Source organism: Pelophylax lessonae (genome assembly GCF_965119305.1).
Source record: "Pelophylax lessonae genome assembly, chromosome: 4".
Lineage (NCBI taxonomy): Eukaryota > Metazoa > Chordata > Amphibia > Anura > Ranidae > Pelophylax > Pelophylax lessonae.
This window is the reverse complement of record NC_138771.1, coordinates 576,388,336-576,412,841: the sequence shown is the minus strand read 5'-3', so window position 1 is coordinate 576,412,841 and position 24,506 is coordinate 576,388,336. Positions and strand designations below refer to the sequence as shown.

The 24,506-nt window shown below is 45.2% G+C and overlaps 1 protein-coding gene across 4 annotated transcripts in view; it reads right to left on the bottom strand.

Moving 5' to 3' along the window:
• The window catches only part of BRD4 (bromodomain containing 4), a gene marked incomplete at its 5' end in the record, with an annotated part of 147,882 nt that overhangs the window by 27,783 nt on the left and 95,593 nt on the right, over window positions 1-24,506 (bottom strand). For 3 of the 4 annotated variants that reach the window (XR_014225194.1, XR_014225195.1, XR_014225196.1), the window contains 2 exons: window positions 3,976-4,249; window positions 7,670-7,992. Coding sequence is in view for 1 of the 4 variants with exons in the window: in XM_082255235.1 (XP_082111361.1) it covers window positions 3,976-4,028; window positions 4,139-4,249; window positions 7,670-7,992 (487 nt within the window). The remainder of the gene's footprint in view (window positions 1-3,975; window positions 4,250-7,669; window positions 7,993-24,506) is intronic. The other variant, XM_082255235.1, reaches the window with a different exon arrangement.

Here is a 24,506-nt window from a genome sequence, read left to right as displayed (position 1 = left end):
GAATTGCCTCTGGAGTTTTTCCAGAGGAAGAAACATTCCAAATGAGGCCGAGTCCTGAGCCAGATCCAGATAGCGCAGTTTTTGTGGACAGAACCAAAAGCAGACTCCTGAAGATTTAGAATCCAACTGGATTCCCTCAGAGTTCGCAGCGCAATCTCCAGTTGTCCAGAGCAGTCAGAGAGACTCCGCTCGCAGAAGATGATCACCCAGGTACCCCAGTACCGCGATCCACCGCTGACTCAAACAATGCCAGCACTGGGGCCAACACTCTTATGAAGACCCGAGGAGCGGAGGCAAGACCAAGGTCAACAACACAAACTGATAATTCTCCCCGCCCACGGCAAAACGGAGGAAGCGCTGGTGACCAGCACATATTAGAATGTGCAGGTAGGCATCCTTCAAGTCCATTGAAGCGAGAAGAAATCCCCCTGAGGTAGGGACGCCACTACCATGTGAATGGACTCTATGCAGAATGTGTGTACTCGCAAAAAGCCGTTTAGTGCCTTGAGGTCCAGAACTGGACGTACCTTGCCTTCCTTCTTGGGGACTGTAAAGAGGTTTGAGTAAAAACCCCAGAAAACGTTCGGAACCGGAACAATGACCCTTGAAGTAACAAGTCTTGCAGTGCCCCAAAAAGAAGTGCAGGTTGGAAGGGAAGAACCTTTCCGGAGGATAAGAACGAACTCTTTCTTGTAGCCTGACGGAATAACTTTGTGGACCCACTTGTCCTGTACCAGAGAAGCCATGGATCTGGAAACCACAGAAAGCGTCTCCCTACCCCAGAAACCGATAGGGGTGCCCCTGCATGCAGAGGCAGCCTTGTGCGCAGGTCTGGAAGAGCCCACTAGTGGCATGCCAGACCAGGTCCTCTTGGAACCCCTGGTGGAGGCCCTGACTTTTGATCCCTTGTCTTGAGATCCTGAGAGATGAAAAGACCTCTTATGAGCCGAGGAGAATGGCCCACGTCTACGACAGGGCTCCTTGCCCTTGGTAGCCTGCAAAAGAAGAGTACTCTTGCCCCCTGCAAGACCCTTAAAGAGGAGTTCCTGCCTGAAAAAAAAAAAAAAAAATTTAGATAAAAATACCCCCGGGACAGTCAGGGCTAGTGCATTTCAGAATGGATAGCCTCTGAACTGTCCCAGGTTGCACTTACCTTTTAGAAGAAATACCATGAAAATTTCTTGTCCAGCGCTGCCATCTCAGGTGTGGGAAGCTGAAGCCAGGGCGTTCTCTTCGGCCCCAGAATGCCCTGCACCGACCCCGCTCGTCAGTTCCGGAGCAGGCGCGTCATCCCTGCACAGCTGCTGGGCTGGGCCAGTGCAGGCGCATTGACTCCTGGGAGCGATGACGTTCAGCTCCCAGGAGTCAATGCAAGCAGGAAGTGACGTCGGGCCATGGCCGCAAAGGAAGAGGAAGTAAGGTAAGTATATTTTCTTTAAAAACAAGGTAAGTGAAAAAAAATAAAAATTTTAATTATCCAATTGTTTTACAGGTAATTTAGAGCAAGCGGACAGTGAAAAAAAATTTTCAGGGTGGAACTCCGCTTTAACAATGTCATCCAAGGAAGCTCCAAACAGGCGATCACCTACAAGTGGGAGATCAGATGAGGCCTACTTAGAAATCTGGTCCGCAGACTAGCAGTTTAGGCAGATAATATGCTAAAGGTCCACTGCTGATACAGACAGCCTAGAAATCAAAGTAACCGCATCCAAAAAAGCATCACAGATAAACTGTAGCCCCTAGACCAACTGATCCGCCAGCTCCGCAAAGACAGGGGGAAGTTGTTTCCCCTCCAGGTCCTGGCATAAAAGTTTAGCACACTAGGCCAGAGTTTGTGACACCAGGGCAGCAGTAAATACCGGCCTCAGTAACGAACCAGCCACCAGTGAACATATGGCGGGCCAGAGCCTCCACCCTCCTATCAGCCGGATCTTTAAAGGCCGGAAACTCCTCAACCGGAATTATCCTCGTAGCGAGGATCCTCATCCTCGCTATCGGAGCACTCGGTGTGTGGACGCAGACCACTTGTACATGAGCCCCAGCGGAGCCGAGGGGCAGTAGAGGTAAAGGCGGATGCCCAAACGGGAGGCAGTGGTCTCAGCCACCCTCACAGGGGCCACCTCTCAAAGTTTCCAATGAGTAAGCTGCGGCCTAAATTTTCAGCCGGATCCGGCTGCGTGAGGCGCGTACCCGCGGATGTTAAACCATCCCCTCCCACAGCCCAACAACAGCCGTAGGGAGCCCAGAGGACATCCCTGCCCTAGTCCCCCAAACCCTAGGATGGCAGGGAACCCTGCTCAACATCCCGTTGCACACCAGGAAAACCCGGTCTGCAGCAACTCCAACCAGCCACCTCAAGAGCATGTGGCAACAGCCAGCTCATAACCCCACTGGGGGCGCCAAAAGACCCACAGTGACCACTGAAACTTTAGAGGGACTGGGGGGGGGAGGGGAAGCAGGGAAGGGCCCACGTCCACCCCAAAACCCTCCAGGGGTGGAGGGGGGACAGCTACTTACCACACTAAGAACAGGGTGGGCACCGCTCCGGACAGGACACCTCTCCATCATAATGTGAGTGCTGTTGGCCAGGCGGAAACGCTGCAACTCAGGCCGAAGCCAGTTCGAATGCGCCCTCACGAGATGTTTAACTCGCAGGCCAGTCCTGTCCAGTGGAGCTATGTCGCGGCCGACCTAGCGTGGAGCTGCGGTCTGCACGTCCTCTCTGGCAGGACTGGGGGGACCCCAAGGATCTATATTATCTAGTTCGTCGCTCAGTCTGGCACTTGACTGTAGATCACAGGAACAAAATAATAAAAAGGAGGAAAGTTTAAAAAGAAAAAATTGCCAAAGCCAGAGATCCCAGCAAGGAACTAGGTTCTTATCTTAACTAGGCAGAAAAAAAAAAATCTGAGTGCCTATAGCTGAGATCGGGTGTATACCCCTGGGACTGCCCATAGGCGTAATAAAGCTTCTTCCTGCCTAGTGTCCTACTCCTGTAGGGGGCAGTATAACCTGATGGTTAGGAAGAATCAAGAGCTGTGTTCGTCGATGAACGAAAGAGAAACTCCGAACTCGCAGTCCGATCACCTGATTGTACACATCTATAACCCATGGGGTATGAATATTCTGCCTTTGTCCCACACTGTATGATTAAGATAACCTGTTTTAATACCTTTTTTTCCCCAGTGATAGTCATATAACCACGCTTTATCTGCATCACCACCTGCAGGGTCAGGGCTGTGGGGCTTAGAGAAGCTGCAGCACTTCATCGCTTCCTGATCAACTACAGGTTCAGTAAGCCCCAGGTGCCTTCGCAGACCCCTGCGCGCTTCTCAATAGCATGCTGACCGCCAACCTCATCTACAGGAATCAATATAATTCAAGTACTGCTTAATGATGCAAGGGATGAAAAACCTTGACCAAAGAAAAGGGTAAGAGGTCAGGTGCACTGAGGTAACAATGCTAACACTAGATGTAGTTAGCGTTTTCCCCCTATCACAGGAAGCCCAAAGAGGCAGAAGAAACTGTCAGCAACAGATCATTATTATGGCTTTACTGCTAGCAAAGAAATAAAGCTTGCACTACTATACTTATCTGTTGAATGGGCTGCTATTTATAGAATGTCACTGATTAGGTTCACATATACTTAACAAGCAAATGTAAGACAGCAGAGTAAAACGAGAAAAGAGACCTCAACTCCAGAAAAATATTTTTGATTTTAAGCAAATTCAAGGACTGGAGCCCTCATATCCAATAATAAGTTATTACAGGAAGATAGATATTTTTACAGCGAGCATTAGAAAAATGCAAATAGCAGAAGAAACAGTATTGTGGAATATCTATTGAAAAGAAAGCCTATGGGCAGGAATGAATTCCTAATTAAGATTACACTTTACTTATAACCGATGCGGAGTATATCACATTTTTATAATCCATATGTGTAATTTGCAAGCATCTTCAATGGCTTATAATTACCTTTCTAGACTCTCTCCCTGAGTGACTCTTTTTCTTCTGTTTGTGTGTTGTTTCTGGAAAGAAAAAAACAACATCAAGGAAACATTATTTGCATTTAGGCTTCCATGATCAGGTGAGTACAAGCTCTAGATGCTTCATCCTGAATAGTGTGAGATTGTGCTACCTGGGTCTGACTCCTCACTGTCCGAGGTGCTGGATTCACTTGAACTTTCAGACTCGGAAGAGGAGAAACCTTTCCCCTTACCAGAACCAGATGTGGGCGCTTCTATTTTATCTGTAAAGGAGACAAAGATAGCAACCACCAAAAACACAAACTCAAAATATTATTATGGTACCTTAATTTGCTATTTACAAAACAAATGCAATTCAAGATCTAAAATCGCCTACACAACTGTTAAGGCTCAATGCACACAGGGTGTTCTAAAAAAACGAGCTGCAGAGCCACTTCTAACGCCAGGAAAAAGCAGCTGTAAAAATGTGCTTTTAGTAGCTTTTTCCATTGGCGTTATTGCACATTTGGCCATGTTGGCTTTTAGCAGCGTTTTTCTGCCTCTATTCAAAATCAATGGATGCCTAGGAGCCGTCTTTGATACGGCTTTCAGCCCATTGATTTAAATGGAAGTCGCATCACAAGTCGGATCAGTATGATTGAGGGCGTGTAGCCTGGTATAGTCCAGGGGGACCTGACCTGCTGGGCTGCATGCTCGGATAAGGGTCTGGTTTGGATTTTGGGGGGGACCCCACGCCGTTTTGGAGTGGAGTTCCCTCTCAAGATCCTCAGAGCACAAGTTGCACCACAAGTCGGATCATCCGGACCCGACTTGTGATGCGACTTCCATTCAAATCAATAGGCTCCCATAGGGAACCATTGATTTTCACATAAAAAAAAAAATAAAAAAAACATAAAACGTGGCTTAACCACTTAAGCCCCGGAAGATTTTACCCCCTTCCTGACCAGGGGGTTTTTTGCGATTTTTTACTGCGTGACTTTAACGGACAATTGCGCGGTCGTGCGACGCTGTACCTAAACGAATTTCACGTCCTTTTTTTCCTACAAACAGAGCTTTCTTTTGGTGGTATTTGATCACCTGTGCGATTTTTTGATCATGCGCTATAAACAAAAAAAGAGCATAATTTTTGCAAAAATAATATTTTTCACTTTTTTTTTTATATGAAATTCCCCCCCAAAAAAATGTAAAAATCAAAATTTTTTAACATTTTCGGCCAAATTGTTTTATGCTACATATGTTTGGTTAAAAAAAAAAAAAAAAAAAAAAAAAAAAAAATCGCAAAAAGCGTATTTTGATTGGTTTGCTCAAAAGTTAATCGCGTTTACTAACAAAGGGAAAGATTTTTGTCATTTTTGGTGTTTTTTTTTTTTTTTTTTAACGAGTAATGGCGGCGATCTGCGATTTTTTTTTCGGTACTGCGACATTGCGGCGGACAGATCGGACCCTTGACTGACATTTTTGACACTTTTGGGGGTACCAGTGACATTACCGCAGTAATCAGTGCTATACATATGCACTGTTACTGTAAAAATGACACTGGCAGGGAAGGGGTTAACTGTATTGGACAGGGAGGGGTTAAGTGTGTCCTAGGGGCGTGATTCTAACTGTAGTGGGACATGGCTACTAGTGTAAAAACAGAGATCAACGGTTCTACATAGTAGAACCGTCTGATCTCCATTTTTACACAGGGGAGAATGACAGGCGGCTTGTTTGCATAAGCCGCTCTGCCTTTCTCCCGCTGTACCGACGATCGTAGTGTGACCAGCGGACATCGGGTCCGCCGGTCACACGCCCGCACTCCTCCCTGAACTAGCCGAGGCGGGCGCGCGCTCGCCCGCTATTGGCTCAAATCCCAGTGACAGGCGAGCGACGTAGATCTACGTCACTCTGCCTGGCCGGGGCTGACTGCCGCAGTAAATATACTGTGCGCAGTCAGCAACCGGTTAATGCTGTATAAGCAACATTAATCAGCCTTTAGCAGCGTCAGACGTTTTTACAGCTCTGACGCTGGTCATCAGAATGCACTGGCCCTGGGTTTTTTTTGCAGCTTAAAAATGCCTATGCCACTTAGAGCTCCTAAAAGCCTGTGTGTGCATGAGGCCATAGAATAACATGAAAGGGCGTTTTTAAAGCAGCTGCAAAAAACGCCATGTGCATGGGGCCTAAGGATTATGCGAAGACAGTGCTTATAGTTTCAGAAGACACAAATATTTGGGCATAAAACTGTTTTGTAACAAATAACCAGTATTCATAATACATTAGACATTACGCAAGACATTACAGTTTGTGCACTTTAGATTTGGAAGAATGTCTCAAAACAACACCAAACTACTACCAGTCACTGCTCACAGGAAAGGATTACACGGTCTAGATGCAACTCTTTAACCAACTTAAGACTTTGGGATTTCGTTTTTTTAACATTTACGATTTTAAAATACTTGGAATAAAACTCTAAAAGTCAATAACACCATAAAAAATCCTGTAAGCACTCCACACTACTATAAAAAATAAATAAATAATTTCAGCATCATAAATAATACTAGATGTATTGCTAAATGCCGCAGGGCCATTTCTAGGATTTAAAAACTTTTCTAGTTTTTAAAACCATATAATAATATGAGGTCATACCTAAATACTTAATTTGTATGCAATCAGGCAGGCCCTTGCACTACATAGTTGAAAGTAAATCTAAAAGGAAAACGAACAATAAAATTGTATGGCCAGCATTAGGGTATCAAGAGCTCCTCAGAACATGCAAGTATGCACAGCATATTTGTTCATTATGGCACACTCACCCCTTCTAGTGTGCCCATTCACCCTCTAGTGTGCCCCATTCTAGTAATGTGAGGACCACCCCCCCCCGGTGCTCTGTTCTAGGCTGCAGCCATTGGCAGCAACTAATGACCCAAAGTCCAGCACCTGCACACTGGTTATATTGTTCGAGCACCTGGCTTCATTCTATGAACCTTACAGATGCTGGTAATGTACAATGTGTAAGGGACACAAGCAGGGTACAATTAAAAGATTATTAAAAATTATTTTTCTGGCAAAAGTGACGTAAAAGTGTCTGATAAAATAAAAATGCTGACTTGTTTATTTTTAGTTTGAAGTGCATCAACTGACAACATTTTACATATATACATGTTCACATTGAATAAAAATGTGTAGCCTATTCCTATTATTCTGAACAAAAATAACTTTTTTTTTTTTTTTTTTAATACCACACTTTTTTTTTAATTGAATGCAGTGACACATTCACTGTGCCCTTTGAATTTGCACTGCTGTGTCACACATTTCTCAGGGCCTGCATTCTGAACTACATAGGTGCAGAGGGGAAGCGTTTCAGGAGGCACAGCCTGTACAGGAATCATTGCTTGTAGGCAGCAAGGTATCATGTGATATGTAGGCCTTACAAACTGAACGTAAACCAAAGGAATTGAGCAGAGGAGAAGCTGCAAAGCATTCAGGAATTTGTTGAAAGCAATGTCCAACAGATGGGCAGCACTCACAACCTGAAAGATTTTTCAAGTGAGCAAATACTGGATTATCAAAACTAACTAAGAGTTTGTATTATGGTTACAATGCTGATATTTTCAAAAATAACCCCTTAGGTTTTGCTTTATTGCTTACAATAATTGCCAATCATTCTACAAAGCCCCCAAGTTCCCAGTCCCAAGTCTCACCTTGTGGTTTCCTTTTTTTTCTTAGGCAAGAGGTGACATATCTTTCAAGTTCTCTCAGTGTGGACGGTTTAAGGGTCTCAAAGTCTATTTCAATCTCATCTGGGTTAGAGTTCTTGAGCGATGGCTCCCGGGACTGGATGATGTGTACTACTCTGCCCAGTTTTTCACCTGGGAGTTTATTAATGTCCAGACTTAATTGTCTCTTTTCCTCATAAGACATCGGTCGACATCTCTGTGATTCTTCTTCTGAAGACTCACAAGGTGCAGGTGGAGGTGCAGGTCGTGCTGGGCGTGACACTGGGGGAGCCGTTTCTTTTTTAATGCTGGTAAGATTGTAGCAAAAGAGGCAAGTTACTCACAGTGATAATCTTAAAGTGAAACAAGGTAAAAGCATGCAACAAAGTATAGCTTAAAGTGAACCTTTGAAGAAAAACACGGGAACTGGTGACTTTTTTTTGGGTAAGTAATGACAAAGGCTCTGGATCTCTCATCTTAATCTTGGCTTCACTTACCTAAAAAGCATGTAGCCAAACTCAAATTCTGAACTCTTGTGCTCTATTTGTTCCAGGCCAGTAACTCACTAGGTAGTAAAGCCAGGATCAGGATGACAGCTTTAGAGGTCTTGCACCACAAAAAAAAAAACACACAAGTAGCCAATATATCTATTCTCCCAGGTTTGCTTTAAAGAAAGGACCATAGAGAAAAGTGGCTATTTTAAACACTTGAATGCTGTAGAAAAAAAAAATGGAGATTTCATCAAAAGTAAAAAGATATTTAAAGTGACTGTAAAGTAGTTTTTTTTTTTTTCTTAAAATAAACAGGTCATACTTACCTGCCCTGTGAAGTGGTTTTGCACAGGGCAGCCCAGATCCTCCTCTTCTCGGGTCCCTCTTTGGTGCTCCTGGACACTCCCTTCTGTTGAGTGCTCCCACAGCAAGCAGCTTGGTATGGGGGCACCTGAACCAAGCTGCAGCTCTGTGTGTCCATTTAGACACTGAGCTGCTGCTCTGCCCCACCCCCTATCTCTACCGATTGGCTGACTGATTGACAACCGCAGGAGCCATTGGCTGCTGTGTCTCAGCCAATCAGGAGGGAGAGTCCCGGATGGCCTAGGGACCCATGGACACTGATGGATAGAAATGGACTCCGGTAAGTATTAGAGGGTGCTGGGAAGGCTGCTACACACAGAAGGCTTTTATCTTAAATGCATAGAATGCATTAAGATAAAAAAATCTTCTGCCTTTACAAGTCCTTTAAATGAGATTGCCAATTCTAGATTGTAAGCTCCAACGAGCAGGGCCCTCTAGTTCCTCCTGTTTTGAACTGTATTGTAACTGTATTGTCTTCCTTCACATTGTAAAGCGCTGCGCAAACTGTTGGCGCTATATAAATCCTGTATAATAATAATAATTTACCTCAGTTGTTCCTGATTCTGTCACAATGTGGAGGTTGATGCAACCAGCAAGTAATGCAGGTATAAATAACAGGACAGCAGACCCACTATATGACTTCTCCATTTAATATTTTTAAATGCAAAATCAAAAAAAAAGGAATAACTATTTATGCGGTCATTTATAAATGACCAAAAACACGAATGCAAAAAAAACACCTTCCTCCAGTTTGGACTGATAAGTACCAACTATAGCTACACAACATTAAAAACTGATGTTTATTAAAAGGCAGTGAATATAAAATATGGACCAGCTTAAGTTGGATTTTTGGTTTACCTGTAAAATCCTCTATTTGGAATAGACCATAGGACACAGAGCAACTTCGTATCCATGACAATAAGGTTATGCTGCCATCCTCAGGTGACTGGACACTGGTTAAAAAAAAAAAAAAAAAGACAAGAAATCCCTTTCTAGGCATAACCTTGCCCATGTTTTTGTAGCAAGCCACGAAGATGAAAGGAAGGGGGGGGGGGCGGTGGGGCAATAAGTGTGTTGTTATGTACTCCAAGGGAAGGATTTTCCAGGTAAACCAAAAATCATACCTAATGGAACACAGAGTATCTTCATATCCATGACGACAATGATGTCCCAAGGCACTTAAGAGGGGAGGCTTACATGCCAGCAAGCCCTTAATAACTAAAACCAAAACACATTCGAACTTCATGCAGCAGCCTGCACACCATGTTGACCAAAATTTGAGTGTTCCCAACTGCTCTAACATTCACTTGGTAAAACTTCCTAAAGTAGGAACCAAAGATCAGGTTTGCAGCTTTATAGGCTTTAGCTACTAAAACTTGACATCCAATAGCCTAGGAAGCATTGACCGCCAAATCTGAGAGATGACCCTTGATTGTAGTCAAGGCCAGTCCCAGATAAACTGCAGACAGAAGAAAAGCCTGGATGCGACCAACAACATACTTACAAGGAAGAGATCTTCTAACCTTACACCAAGCAAAACAAGATTACCAAGTTCTGTGGTAAAGTCGCCTTCTGAACCTCCAATTGGATAGGAATGATCGAATAAGACTTCTGTCTCTCTCAAGACTCTAGCTTCAACAACCATGCTGATGAAGCCAGAGACTAAGTAAGAAGGATGGAAAATTGGACCTTGCAACAGAGGGTCAAGTCAATCCAGAAGACCCACTGGTTGCCCACCAACATGTTCACGATGTTGGAGTACCAAGTTCTCCTTGGCCAGGCCAGGGCAAACAGAATCACTGCAAATCCTTTCACTCTAAATGGTACCACAATTTCACCAGAACATCTATAACAAAGGGTTTGAAGTTCCCTGGTCCTGGACAGAAACGTATCCAGCGTTGTACTAAACCTGGACACTAGAAGAAGATCTACATGCAGGATGCCACATCATTGACAGAGTTCCGTAACCCCTTCGCCCCTACAGAACGCAAATATGCATCCTCAGCTTTAGGGGGTTGTACCAGGGTGATGCCTGCAGCTAGAGCACCCATCGAGATTCTCCCATACCTCCTGATCCAGCAGCAGGCATTTACTGGAAGAGGAAGGGAGTAGAAACCTCAAACAGGAAAACAGCAAAAATAGATAAATAAATAAAATACATTTATAAACAGAAATTAAGCAGCTCCTCAGCTGTCACTACAAGGAGCCCCCCTCCTGCCGCCTTTCCCGGGTGACATCACTTCCGGGTACTGAACCCTTAAAGAAAAAGAAAAATGAAAGCATTCAAAACAACCAAACTTGGCGTTTTGAATGATTTTAAGTGCAGAGGAGGGGTTTGGGGTCTCTCCAGATCCCTCCACAAAGAGCAGGTCACTGCCTATTACTGTCACAAGGGATGTTTACATTCCTTGTGACAGCAATAAAAGTGATCAAAACTTTTTTTTCTTCAAAAGAATAGTGTAAAAATAAAATAATTAAGAAAAAAAAAAAGTAAAGTGCCCCGTCACTCCATGCTCAGAAGCGAATGCATACGCAAGTCGCGCCCGCATATGAAAACGGTGTTCAAACCACACGTGAGGTATCGCAGCGACTGTCAGAGCGAGTGCGATAATTGTAGCACACGACCTTCTCTGGAACTCTAAACTGGTAACCGTTAAATTTTTTTAAAGCGTCGCCTATGGAGATTTCTCAAGTACCGAAGTTTGTCGCCACTCCACAAATGTGTGCAATTTTAAAGCATTACATGTTCCGTATCTATTTACTCGGTGTAACATCATCTTTCACAATATACAAAAAATTGGGCTAACTTTGTTTTTTTTTTTGATTCATGAAAGTGTTTTTCTTCCAAAAAAAAAAAAAAAAACTGCATTTGAAGGGCCGCTGCGCGAATACCATTTGACATAAAAAATTGCAATGATCGCCATTTTATTTTCTAGTCTCTGCTAAAAAAAAAAAGATACATAATGTTTGAGGTTTCTAAGTAATTTTCTAGCAAAAAAATACAGATTTTAACTTGTAAGCAAAAAATGTCAGAAAAAGGCTTAGGCGCGAAAGGGTTAAACAACTCTTGGTGAGGCGCACACTCACCCAAAAGACAATTTCTTAAAGGCTGAGCAAATCCACCTGCCCATTTTCTTCGCTTCGAATGTAGACAGCAGTCAATGTGGGAACATTAATGCCCCATACACACGTGCAGATTATCTGCAGACTTTTGTCTGCAGACTTACCTTTTCTATGTAGTGCAAGGGCCTGCCGGATTGCATACAAATTGAAAGTGTTTAGGTTTGACCTCATATTATATGGTTTTGGTAAGTCTGCAGATAATCTGCACGTGTGTATGGGGCATAAGTTCTGCCCAAGACGAGACGAGATGAGCACTTCCTTGTGAGAAGCCCAACTTCTGGTGCTTCCTTTGCATATGCCAACACAACACAATGGCATTGTCTGACTGGACCTTTACAGGAAGGCCTATCCGCTTTACTGATCAATAGAGTCCAGGATGTTGATGGGCAAAGACCTCTTCTACATCGCCCAAGTTCATAGATTGTCCAGAATGAAACCCCAGCTATCAGACAAGTGTCCATCAGTAACCTAGAGGAAGGAACAATTCTCCCATCTCCAGCATCTGTGAGAAGATCCACCAGTCTAGAGACAGTTAAGTGCTGGGGTTTCACGACTACATCCTCCTGTTTCAAGCCACTAAGACATTCCAATGTATGGGCCTGGAATGAATAGGGCAAAGGGCACTGCCTCGAAAGGAGGCTACCATCTATCCCAGAACCCTCATACTAAACCAAATTGAAGGATTTAGCAAGTCCACCTGAGCCCTCAGAGCAAGACATTTATACAGGGGGGGGGGGGGGGGGGATATTCTTGCCTGAATGGTATCCAAGGTCAGACCTAAATATTCCAATGTCTGGGATGGGACGAAGACAGATATCCTATTTCAAAAAGCATCCAAATGTCTCCAGTGTACTGTTAGAGTCTTTCAGGTATCCCATAATTAGGGATTCTCTTTATTGTGTAGTAGCCCAAGAGCTGGAGTCAGAAGCTTGATAAACACTTTGGGAGCAGTGTACAAGTGGAAAGGCAGGGCCACAAAATGTTGATCCTCCACCGCAAACCAGAGAAACCTTGAGATGGAAAGATTGGAATGTTCAGGTAAGCATCGTTGATATCCACCTATGCCAGAAAAGCTCCTTGCTGAAGAGGGGCTGCCACTGACTGCACAGATTCGATATAGAACTTCTTCACTCATAGAAACTTGAGTCTCTTGAGATCCAAGATGCGATGAACATCACTGTTTGGTTTTGGAATGGGAACAGTGAAAAGGTTTGACTAGAAAAGACACTAGCAAAAAAAAAAAAAACAACTAGGAGAGGGGTTATGCCTAGGAAGGGGATTTCCTGCTGTCTTTTTTGCCAGTGTCCAATCAACCAAAGTGACAGTTAGGCCCCGTTCACATAGGGGCGATCCGACTTCGGGTGGCGACCTCCGAGGTCGCGGTGCGAACAGCGCACCGCGACCTCGGAGCGGCCGCCACAGACTTCATAACATTGAAGTCTATGGCGGTCGCCTCCGGGTCGCCCCAAAGAAGCTCCGGACCCTTTTTCTAAGTCGGAGCGACTTGTGTCGCTCCTATTAGAACGGGTCTGTAGCTTCCCTATGGAAGGCGACCTACGGCGACCTGTGAGGCGACCAGGTCGCCTTAGTGTGAACGGGGGCTAAAACCTATTGTCATGGATATGAAGATCCTGTGTCCCATGATGTATGACAAAAATGTTTTTTAAGTTAATAAATTACTTACATTTAAAGGTATTTTAGAATATATGTATAAACAGGTGGTACTGCACTGTTTGTATATATGCCAGTAAATCACTGTTCGTGTTGTGTGGAGCCAAATTATTAAATATGTGCAAAAAACAAATATTGTGCAAATCAACTTTATCGCCATCCAGTACCTGCAGCAGTTTGTACTATTAATTTTTTACATTTATTCAATACCCAATAAAATATTTCAGAATATATTTGCGCTTGCTGCGCGCCACTGAATTTAACCATGACATTTATGTTTTGTTGGAGCACCCATAGAGATTCTTCCATACCTCCTGATCCAGCAGCAGGCATTTACTGGAAGAGGAAGTGAGTAGAAACCTCAAACAGGAAAACAGCAAAAATAGATAAATAAAATACATTTATAAACAGATTAAAAATCATCTCCACTTCAGAAAAAAAAGCAAGACTTGGGAGTATTTAATTTTTACCAACCATTTTTTAAAATCAGATGATTGTAGGAGTTTTTTCAAATACATTAGGTTACAAAAATATCACAACCCCATCTTTCCCCCTCCCTTTCCAGCAAGCACTGAATCTTGTACAAAACTTGGAACAACCATAAAGAAAATAAAAACATAACTAAAAAAATGGATAAAAGGAGGAAAAACCTGCTTGTATCTTCACCTTAAAGCGGTGTTCCAGCTGGCGGAAAAAAATTAAGTCAGCAGCTACAAATACTGTAGCTGCTGACTTTTTAATATATAGACACTTACCTGTCTAGGGAGCCCACGATGTCGGCAGCCAAGACGATTTCATTGTATAGTGAACAGTGAAGCCTTTTGGCTTCAAAACGGGTTACCTACTGCGTTGCACTTTCTAACTGTCCCGGAAGCAGGGGGAAGGAGGAGGTACAGGTACCCATTCCCCCCTCCCCCTTGAAAGGTGCCAAATGTGGAACCGGAGGGGGGAGGCAGATCAGCGGAAGTTCCACTTTTGGGTGAAACACAGTTTTAAGCCTGGGTTCACACTATTGCGACGGGTTCCCGCATAGCATCTCCCTTGCAGGCAGTTCACATTGCCCTCTGCAAACAGCTGTGGGTGTGAATACAAAGTTAATGATATCCCCAGATTGGTTCGCAGATCTCAGTGCGAACTGTGAATTTGGACAGGAATCAGATCGCACAGGTGTGAACACCCATGTGATCCAAATCCAGTGCGGGGGAAACCACAAAAAAAAAAAAAAAAAGGTTCCTGTACCTTTTTAATGCAAATCCAATGGGATTTCAGTCATACAACTGTATGGCTGAATTGACATTGCACAGGCATTGCATGTGATCTGCACAGCAATGCGGTGCGAATCACATGTGATGTCTGTGTTCGCAATAGTGTGAACCCAGGCTAAAGGCTAATGCATATTGCAGGTCAAAGGTGGGCAAAGAAGCTGTCCCTACAGGTGTTTTGAGCCTTCATTTTTTTCTGCCTGGAAACTTTCCAAGTTAGCCAATATGTCCATGCAGACTATAGGCAGTTACAGGCAGGAAAAAAAAAAAATCCTTAAAACAAATGCACAACGCTTCTCAAAGAAGCTGTTTCTACAGGCTTTTGAGCTCTCATTTTTTCTGCCTAGAAACTCCCCTCCATGTTAGCCAATGTGTCCATGCACACTATGGCTTTTTCAGGACTTTACAGGCAGAAAAACCCCTCTCGCCAAACTTTTTGAGAGGAGCTTTCGAGCAGAAGAGAGACGGCTAAAGCAGCCAAAATGCACGAAAAAAGCACCCAGAAAAAAAAAAAAGAAAAAAGTTGGGAGGTTTTGTGGGGAAAAAAAAAATTGGATTTTTGTCTTACCATAAAATCTTTTTCTCTGATGTTCATTGACGGACACAGCTCTAGAATCTCCTTGACCATTGGGTTATGCTTCCACTACAGGAGTAGGATACTAGGCAGGAAAAAGCTTTACCACGCCTATGGGGCAGTCCCATGGGGTATACTCCCACTTCCTGCTATAGGCATTCAGTTTAGTTGCAAGCAGTGTCAGAAGAAAAATACCCCCAACTCAATAGAAGGGTGGGTGCTGTTTTTGTCAATGAACATCAGAGAAAATGGATTTTACGGTAAGTCAAAAATCCTGTTTTCACGTTCATTCGTTCATTGGCGGACACAGCTCCTGATTCTTCTTCACCATTGGGACGTCCCAAAGCAGTGTCAAACATGAGGGGTGGGAAACAGTAGAAAAAATTCCCAAGGCTAACCATAGCCAACCAGGTAACATGCAGCTCAACCATAAACAACTGCCGCTCACCTGAAAAAAAAACATTGCACCCTCAGAGGACCAGGTCCTCTAAACTGCAGCCAGCAAAACCTTGCGGCCAAAAGAAGCATTCGCAAATGCCAACACATCCACTTTACAAAAATAAACGTGTAAAAGTGTGCACCGATGACCAGGTGACCGCTTGCAAACCTGCGTCACTGACGCTGGATGACGGAAAGCCCAGGAGACACTAAGCGCTCTAGTAAAGTACGCCTTGGCAAGGAAAGGAGGAACCTGACCCTTGACGCAAAAGGCCTGAACCACTGTCTGATCCATTTGGAAATGGTCGCAAAAGAAGCGGGTAACCCTTTGTAAGGTCCGTCCGTGTGCAAAAATAGAGTGTCTGACTTCCTAAAAGACTCCGTAGCTGCCAGGTACATCCTAATTGCCCAGACCACATCCAAGGCATGCAAACAATTTCCTTTGAATGTTTGGCCTGGAACACAGGGTAGGCAACACAATGTCTTCATTCAAATGACAGTCAGAGACTATCTTAGGAAGGAATGACAGATATAGGGGCGAAGCACCACCTTTTACTTGTGAATCACAAATAAGGTGAACGACAGGATAACCCCACCAGATCCGACACCCTGCACGCAGAGGTGTTAGCCACCAAAAAAAGGCCACCTTCTAGGGCAGCGCGAACAGGGAAACCTCCCGAATATTTTCAAAGGGAGCCTTTCGGAAAGCACCACATTAAGATCCCAGGGCGGTAATGAAGCCCGCACTGAAGGAACCAAAAATGTCGGACACCCTAGGGAAAGGTACGTACCAAAGAGTGTGAGGCCAAAGGTCATTCGAAAAAGACTGCCAAAACCGATACCTGATGGTACTCAAGGCATATTTCTGTTCAACCGCCCATTGGAGGAAGGTTAAGATCCGTGCCACTGAGAAAGAGAAAGAGCGAGGATGAACCTCAAGAGACTCGCACCACGCAATACAAGTCTTTCACGTACGATGGTAGATCTTCCTAGAAGTAGATTTCCTAGCTTTCAACAGTGTAGGAATTACTGACTCAGACAAACCTCCATCCTTCAGCACCTGGTGTTCAACAGCCAAGATGTCAAAGCCAGCGACTGTAAAGCAGGATGGAAGATCGGTCCTTGGGACAGCAGATCCTCCCTGAGAGGAAGTCCCCAAGGAGCATCGGCGACCAGATTGGTGTACCAAGAAGGGCAAGGTCAGTCTGGACAGAATCTCTACAGAAACACACTGGCTGAGGCCGAATCCAGAGTCAGACCCAGATAGTCCAGTTTTGGTGGACCGAACCAAAGCAGACTCCTGAAGGTTCAGAATCCAACCAAACTCCCTCAGAGCACTTTTGTGAAGACCCGAGGAGCGGAGGCAAGACCAAAAGGTCCACACCACAAACCAATAATTCTCCTCACCCACAGCAAACAGAGGAAGTGTTGGTGACTGGCACAAATTACAATGTGCAGGTAGGTGTCCTTGATATCGATAGAAGAGAAAATATCCCCCTGACGTAGGGACGCCACTACTGTGTGGATGGACTCAATGTGGAAATTCTGTACTCGCACAAGCAGTTTAGTGCCTTGAGGTCCAGAATTGGACGTACCTTGCCTTCCTTTCTGGGAACTGTAAAGAGGTTGGAGTAAAAAACCCTGAAAACGTCCTGAAATCAGAACAATCAACTCTTGAAGGAACAACCCCAAAGAGACCCGTAAGTGATCTGGGGACAAGTGCAGATTGGAAGGGAAGAACCTTTACGGAGGATAAGACCGAACCCAATCTCCTAGCCTGACCGAATAACTTCGTGGACCTACGTGTACTGTACCAGAGAGGACCATGGATCCGGAAACCAGCGAAAACGTCCCCCCACCCCATATACGGGTGAGGGTGCCCCTTCATGCAGAGGCAGCCTTGTCTGCAGGTCTGGAAGAGCCCGCTTGTGGCTTACCAGACCAGGTCCTTTTGGAACCTTCGATGGAGGCCCTGACTTTTGATCCCTTGTCTTGAGACACTGGTGGACGAAAAAACTCTTGAGCTGAGGAGAATGGCCCACGTCTACGACGGGGCTTCTTGCCCTTGGTAGCTTGTGGAAGAAGATTACTCTTCACCCCTGTGAGACCCTTAACAATGTCATCCAAGGAAGCTCCTAACAGGCAATCCCCTACAAGAGGGAGATCAGATAAGGCCTTCTTAGAAGTCTGGTTTGCAGACCAGTATTTCAGCCAGATAATACGCCGAAGGACCACTGCTGATACATGATAATGAAAAAAGGTGCGCAAACCAATATGAAAGTGTAAAAGCAGCACTGTGATGAAGTGAATGTGTGAAAAAATGTAACTGAAAATTACAAAAGTGAGCTATTACTAAACAATAAAACAAACATTGTCCATATGTGAGAAAATACAAAAAACAAATACAAAAAACAATGAGGAGTCTATTCCATCTGAAGGGGAGTGTTCCCAAGGTGATGTAAAACGGACCAACTTGATTGGTGATAGGTGAATTAACCTCTTACCAAAACAATAATCCAGTAAAACGTGACTTAGTGCAAAACTGAAAACTTGAAGTGACACCCAGTGATGTGAATGGACTCTTACCACAATGGAGAGAGAATGGAACATATGCTGTGGTACCAGGGAGTCCAGTCAAACGGCCACACTTTATAAAATATCCAGAGGGATGGATGGATGGACGGAGCTTCCCGGTATCTTTTTATGGGTCTGGAGGCTTCCACAGGTAGAATTGCCATCGGTGAAATCACAGGATGGGTTTAGGGTCATAGCGCTGAAAAGCAACAGCACCACCCGTTCAGATCTCTTAGCACGCTGGCCTCACCCAACAATCTGCAGCTGGGTATAAGGGCCCATTCACATCACTGGGTGTCACTTCAAGTTCAGTTTTTGCACTAAGTCACGTTCTACTGGATTATTGTTTTGGTAAGAGGTTAATTCACCTATCACCAATCAAGTTGGTCCGTTTTACATGCATCACCTTGGGAACACTCCCCTTCAGATGGAACAGACTCCTCATTGTTTTTGTATTTTCTCACATATGGACAATGTTTATTGTTTTATTGTTTAGTAATAGCGCACTTTTGTAATTTTCAGTTACATTTTTTTCACACTGCTGATACAGACAGCCTAAAAATCAAAAGTAGCCGAATCCAAAGAGGCATCACAGATAAACTGAAGCCAGGGACTCCTCAACCAGAATTAAGGTAGCTTTATTCAACCTTTAAACCGAGTCCACTACAGGTGGGACCGCCCACCTTTAAAACGCAAGTAATCCTCATAAGGATACCGCAAGCAAAAAACACGTAGGAACCACGGCGTTTTGAACAACTCCACTGTGACAATATTGTCAATGCAAGCAGAAAAGGGAAAACCCTCACCACTTTGGAGGGCCTGTGGGTGTCAAAAGGGACCAGCGCCTCCGACGCAGCATTAGCCGCAACCTCCATTTTTAAAGTGTCACACACTGACAAACAGTGCATCCACCAGCGCCTTTTCATGCGCGGCTAAAGGAGCAGAGGAATCTTCCTCACTATCTGAGCACTCAGGGTGCGTGGACGTAGACCTAGTAGGGTCGCTATATACCAAGCTCACCCGGAAAACATAACAATCAGGGGAGGCCGCAAACTGCGATCCCACAAAGGGGAAGCCGACCAAGAGCCCACAAATGGCCCACCTACTGTACCCCGCAAAAAAAAAGAGAAAGGGGGGGGGGAGGGATCACCCTCCTAGCCCTCCATAGAGGGCATAATAGGAAATAGCCTGCTTAAAAGGGGGCCACCCGCCGTGCCACGGTCGCGCAGGCAGGGTACCCTGATGGTCCCGCAGCGCTAAAAGGGGAAGGTGCCCCACACAATGGTGGCAAGGCTGTAAAAAAAAAAAAAAAAAAAATTAAGCACCCGCACAGCGCCACCCCTTCCAAGGGAGGATGGCTCAAATTTTTGTGGGCGCCAGGCCGCTTGGACGTGAGCCCCAGCGGAAACGACCACCCATGGACAGCGGAGGGGAGGGCTGATGCCTAAACGGGAGGCAGTGGCTTCAGCCACCCTCACGGGGGGCCGCCTCACATAGCTTCCTACTAGTAGGCCTACTACTACTACTTTTTGGCCGGATCCGGCCATGTGAGGCACGTACCAGCGGATGCTAAACTATCCGCTCTTCCAGCCCAACAACAGCCGCAGGGAACCCAGAGGACATCCCTGCCCCAGTCACCAACCCCCAGGGTGGCAGGAAACCCTGCATAACCCCGTTGCGCATCAGGAAAAACCCAGTCAGCAGCAACTCCAACCAGCCCCCCCTCAAGAGCATGTGGCAACAGCAAGCTCATGACCTCACCCAGTGAGGGGGGGGCTGAAAGACCCACAGTGACCACCAAAATTTTAGAGGGGCTTGGGGGAAGGAGGGGAACCCGGGGGTCCCACCATCCCAAAGAGGGGCCCACGTCCACCCCAAAACCCTTCAGAAGTAGAGGGGGGACAGCTACTTACCATACCAGGAACAGGATGGGAACCGCTCCGGACAGACCACCGCTCCATCGTAAAGTGGGTGCGGTCGGCCATGAGAAACGCTGCAACTCAGGCCAAGGAAGGTCGTATGCGTCCTCGCGAGACTAACTCGCAGGCCAGCCCCCGTCCAGTGGGGCTAGGTCACCGCCAACCTAGCGCAGAGCTGTGGTCTGCATGCTCTCACTGGCCAGACTGGGGTGACCCTCTGGATCTAGATTATCCAGTCCGTCGCCCAGTCCGGAAAATGATGTAGATTTTCCCAGGAACAAAAGATAGAAAAAATTCCATTTAAAAAGAAAAAGAGTCGCCAGCACCAGAGATCCCAGCAAGGAACTAGGTCCTTACTCCTGACTAGGCAGAAAAAAAAACTGATTGCCTATAGTTGAGAGTGGATGTATACTCCCTGGGACTGCCCATAGGTGCCTAGTGTCCTACACCTGTGGGGGGCAGTATAACCCAATGGTTAAGAAGAATCGGGAGCTGTGTCTGTCAATGAACGAAAGAGAAAACCCTTATGTTCACAAAAGCTGTAAAGCTCAAAAAAACATGCAATAAAAACGTGTGAAACAGCACAAAAAAGCACAAACTTCCAAGCTTTTAGGCAGAAACAAAAGCTAAGCTGCCTGTAAGGGCTCATGCACACTGCATCTCAAAGCTGGGTCCTACGGGCTTTTGAGCTCTCATTTTCTTCTGCTTGGAAACTCCCCTCCATGTTAGCCAATGCATCCATGCACACTATGGCTTTTTCTGGAGTTTAAAGGCTTTCGAGCAGAAAAGATGCCTAAGTGCCCAAAAACGCGCAAAAAAGCATTTTAAGCCACACACCAAATATACAAAGAAAAAAAAAAGAAAAGGGAAAAAATTAGCTGAGGGGAGGGTTTGTAAAAAAAAACAAAAAACAAAAAAAAAAACACTTATGCGCAAATAAATTCAATAAAAAGACGCAAAAGAGCTGCAGTGTTCATAAACCCTTTAGGCTCATATGCCTGTAAACTCCTGAAACCACCCATAGCATGCATGGACACATTTGCTAACATGTAGTGGAGTTTCCAGACAGAGAAAAATAAAAGCTCAAAACAGCTCAAACAACTGTAGGAACAGCTTCTTTGACCGTCTTTGAACTGCAGTGTGCATGAGCCCTTAGAGGGAGAGGGGAAAAAAAGCTCAAACACCTGTAAAAGCAGCTTTTTTTTTTTTTGAGCTGCAGTGTGCATGAGCCCTAAAACATATCTTTACCATAAAGAAAAAAAAGAGGCAACCACCCTCCCTGCCATGAGTCAGTCACAACAGTACCTTTCCACTTCGATATCTGAAGGAGTCGTAGATTGTCTCATTCTGCATATGGTTAATTCCAGTATTTTAAAAGGAAGTGTCTTTACCATGATTTTGTATTTCAATAGGTTATTTATGAAACCCTAATAAGATCCTAAGAAAGCTTATCATTGTAGTGATGTTTAGTTGAAAAAGAGCAAAAAGGCACCCCCCAAAAAATAAAAGTCAGCAGCAACAAATACTGTAGCTGCTGACTTTTAATATAAGGACACTTACCTGTCCAGGGATCCAGCAATGTCCTTCAGTAAGCTTGGGGTGCCAGCATCTCTAGTAAGGTGGGCAGGAAGTGAAACCTTGCAGTTTGACAGCCTGGCCTCCTACTGCGCGCATGTGTGAGCCGTGCTGTGCCTTGTGAATGGTCTCTGTAGTCTGCTGGGACCTGTGATGTGTCCCAGTAGACTGTGGGGGAAGGAGGGGGTGCCAAACCTGCAACCAGGGTGCAAACAAGCAGGGCTCCCCTTTTGGGTGGAGCTCCGCTTTACCTTGACAGACAATCTCTGTATTTTCCACTGTAGTTTAAACGAAAGGTCTATCAAAAAGTTGTCCCATAACTTTAAAAAATTGTTACAGCAATTTTTGTTTTGATACATCAACTTCTCTCTTAGTCCCAGTTCTCATTTGAGCGGTGATGTGGGAACGCTGTGAATATGCAGCGTGATCCCGCATCGCATCCGCACCTCTGGCAGTTCACACTGCCATATGCGATACGCAGGAGGTGTCAATTAAAAGTTAAGGACACCCCCAGTTGCGATCGCATACCGCAGTGGATCTGCAAGTTCGCACAGAATCGGATTGCACTAGTGTGAACCACTATGCGATCGGATTCTGCTGAGGATGAAAAAAAGCCACATGTGCGTGTTTATTGCGGATGCGATGCGAATTCAGCCATACAAAGTGTATGGCTGATATTCGCACCGATCAAATGCAGTTTAGGAACAGTGCGCTCCAAATTACATGTGATCTCCGCAATCGCACAAATGTGAACCGGCACTTCATAAGAGTATCCACTTTTCTTAGTTAGAGGAGTGGGTGAACGCCATTTCTTTGCTATCAATTTACGAGCAATAAATAGTAAGCAAAGAATAGCACTAACTAGAATTTTCCTTATGTAGTAGTCCAAAAATACAAATTATTGTGTTTAGAGGTAAGGTGGTTTGATATACAGAGTTAATGGTATCAAGATTCAGATTCCAATGCCAAAATCATTAGAGACATTTCCACAACAAATGGAGCAGAGCGCCCTTTTCAGTTTTACACAGTGGGAAGTTAGGAGTCTCCCTTTTTTTTTCCATTTAAATAGTTATTGGTGGGTTTTAAACGGCTTGTACTTTATATTTAGAAGATGTAAAAAAAAAAAAAAAGAAACTGAATTTTTGTAAAATCTTACCTGTAAAATTCCTTTCTCTGAGTCCTCCGACAGTCGCCGCCTCTTCATATTCGTCACTAATGGGGGTTATTGACCTTTGCTCCGTAGGAGTAGCTAGGCAACAGAATATATTAATATCAAAGCTTTTAGCATATCCCACCCCCAGGGGGTGGTCACCTCAGTCAGTACCTCCCTGCTTCCTGCATACCAACTCAGTTTCAGTAGAATAGCAGTAGAGTACATAAACAAACCCCAAAAGAGGGGCGGGGGCGGCGACTGTCGGAGGACTCAGAGAAAGGAATTTTACAGGTAAGATTTTACAAAAATTACGTTTTCTCTTACGTCCTCCGACAGTCGCCGCCTCTTCATATTCGTCACTAATGGGGACGTCCCAAAGCAGTGTAGACATGAGGGGTGGGAAAACAGCAGCCGCGCCTAAAGCAACGCAATACCCACATCAGAGAAAGGAACCTTACCAAAGTAAGAGAACCAACTGGGCAACAGGAAAAACGTGCTCATCAGGAGCAACAACCCAGGAAAAAACAAGTAACCCAGGGGTAAAAACACCCCAACAGCCAAGGGCCCAAACAAGGGACTCTAAGGCACTGCCGCACTTAGAACTTTACGGCCAAAAGAAGCATCTGCCGATGCCTGAACATCCACTTTGTAAAATTTTGAGAAGGCGTGAACGGACGACCAAGTCGCCGCCTTACACACCTGGGCCACAGAAGCCCGATGATGACAGGCCCAAGACGTACTCAAAGATCTGGTAGAGTGCGCCTTCACAGGCACGGGAGGAACCTTCCCCCTCAAAGCATAGGCCTGCTCAATGGTCTGTCTGATCCATTTGGCGATGGTAGAAGCCGACGCCGCCATGCCCTTCCGAGGTCCCTCAGGAAGGACAAAGAGAGAATCCGACTTGCGAAAGGATTTAGTCAATGACAGGTAAACCCTGATCGCCCTAACAACATCCAAGGAATGTAAAGCCACCTCCTTCGGATGCTTAGGCTTCGCTCAAAGCGAAGGCATGACAATGTCCTCATTGAGGTGAAATCCAGAGATCCTCTTCGGAAGAAAAGATGGGTTAGGTCGCAAGACCACCTTATCCAAGTGAATCACCAAATACGGAGACTTGCAGGACAAGGCCGCCAGCTCCGACACCCTGCGAGCCGAAGTGATCGCTACTAAGAAAGCAACCTTCCTAGACAACAAAGACAACGAGATCTCCCTGATATTTTCAAAAGGAGCATGTTGCAACACGGACAGAACAAGGTTCAAATCCCATGGAGGCAAAGGCTCCCTCCTAGGAGGGACCAAATGTCGCACCCCTTGAACAAAGGTGCTAACCAAAGAGTTAGAAGCCACAGGACTTTGAAAAAAAAGGCCAGCGCAGAAATCTGACCCTTAATCGTGGCCAACGCCAAACGCTGGTCCACGCCCGTTTGAAGGAAAGCCAACACTCTCGACACAGAGTATGAGCGAGGGGAAAACCCCCTGGACTCACACCAGGCAAAATACGCCTTCCAAGTACGGTAGTAAATCTTCCCTGAAGAGGCCTTCCTGGCCTTGATCAAGGTGGGAATGACCTCAGGGGAGAGACCCCTATCCTTCAGGACCTGGCTTTCAACAGCCAGGCCGTCAAAGCCAGCGACTGTAAGGCAGGATGGAATATCGGTCCTTGAGACAGGTGGTCTGCT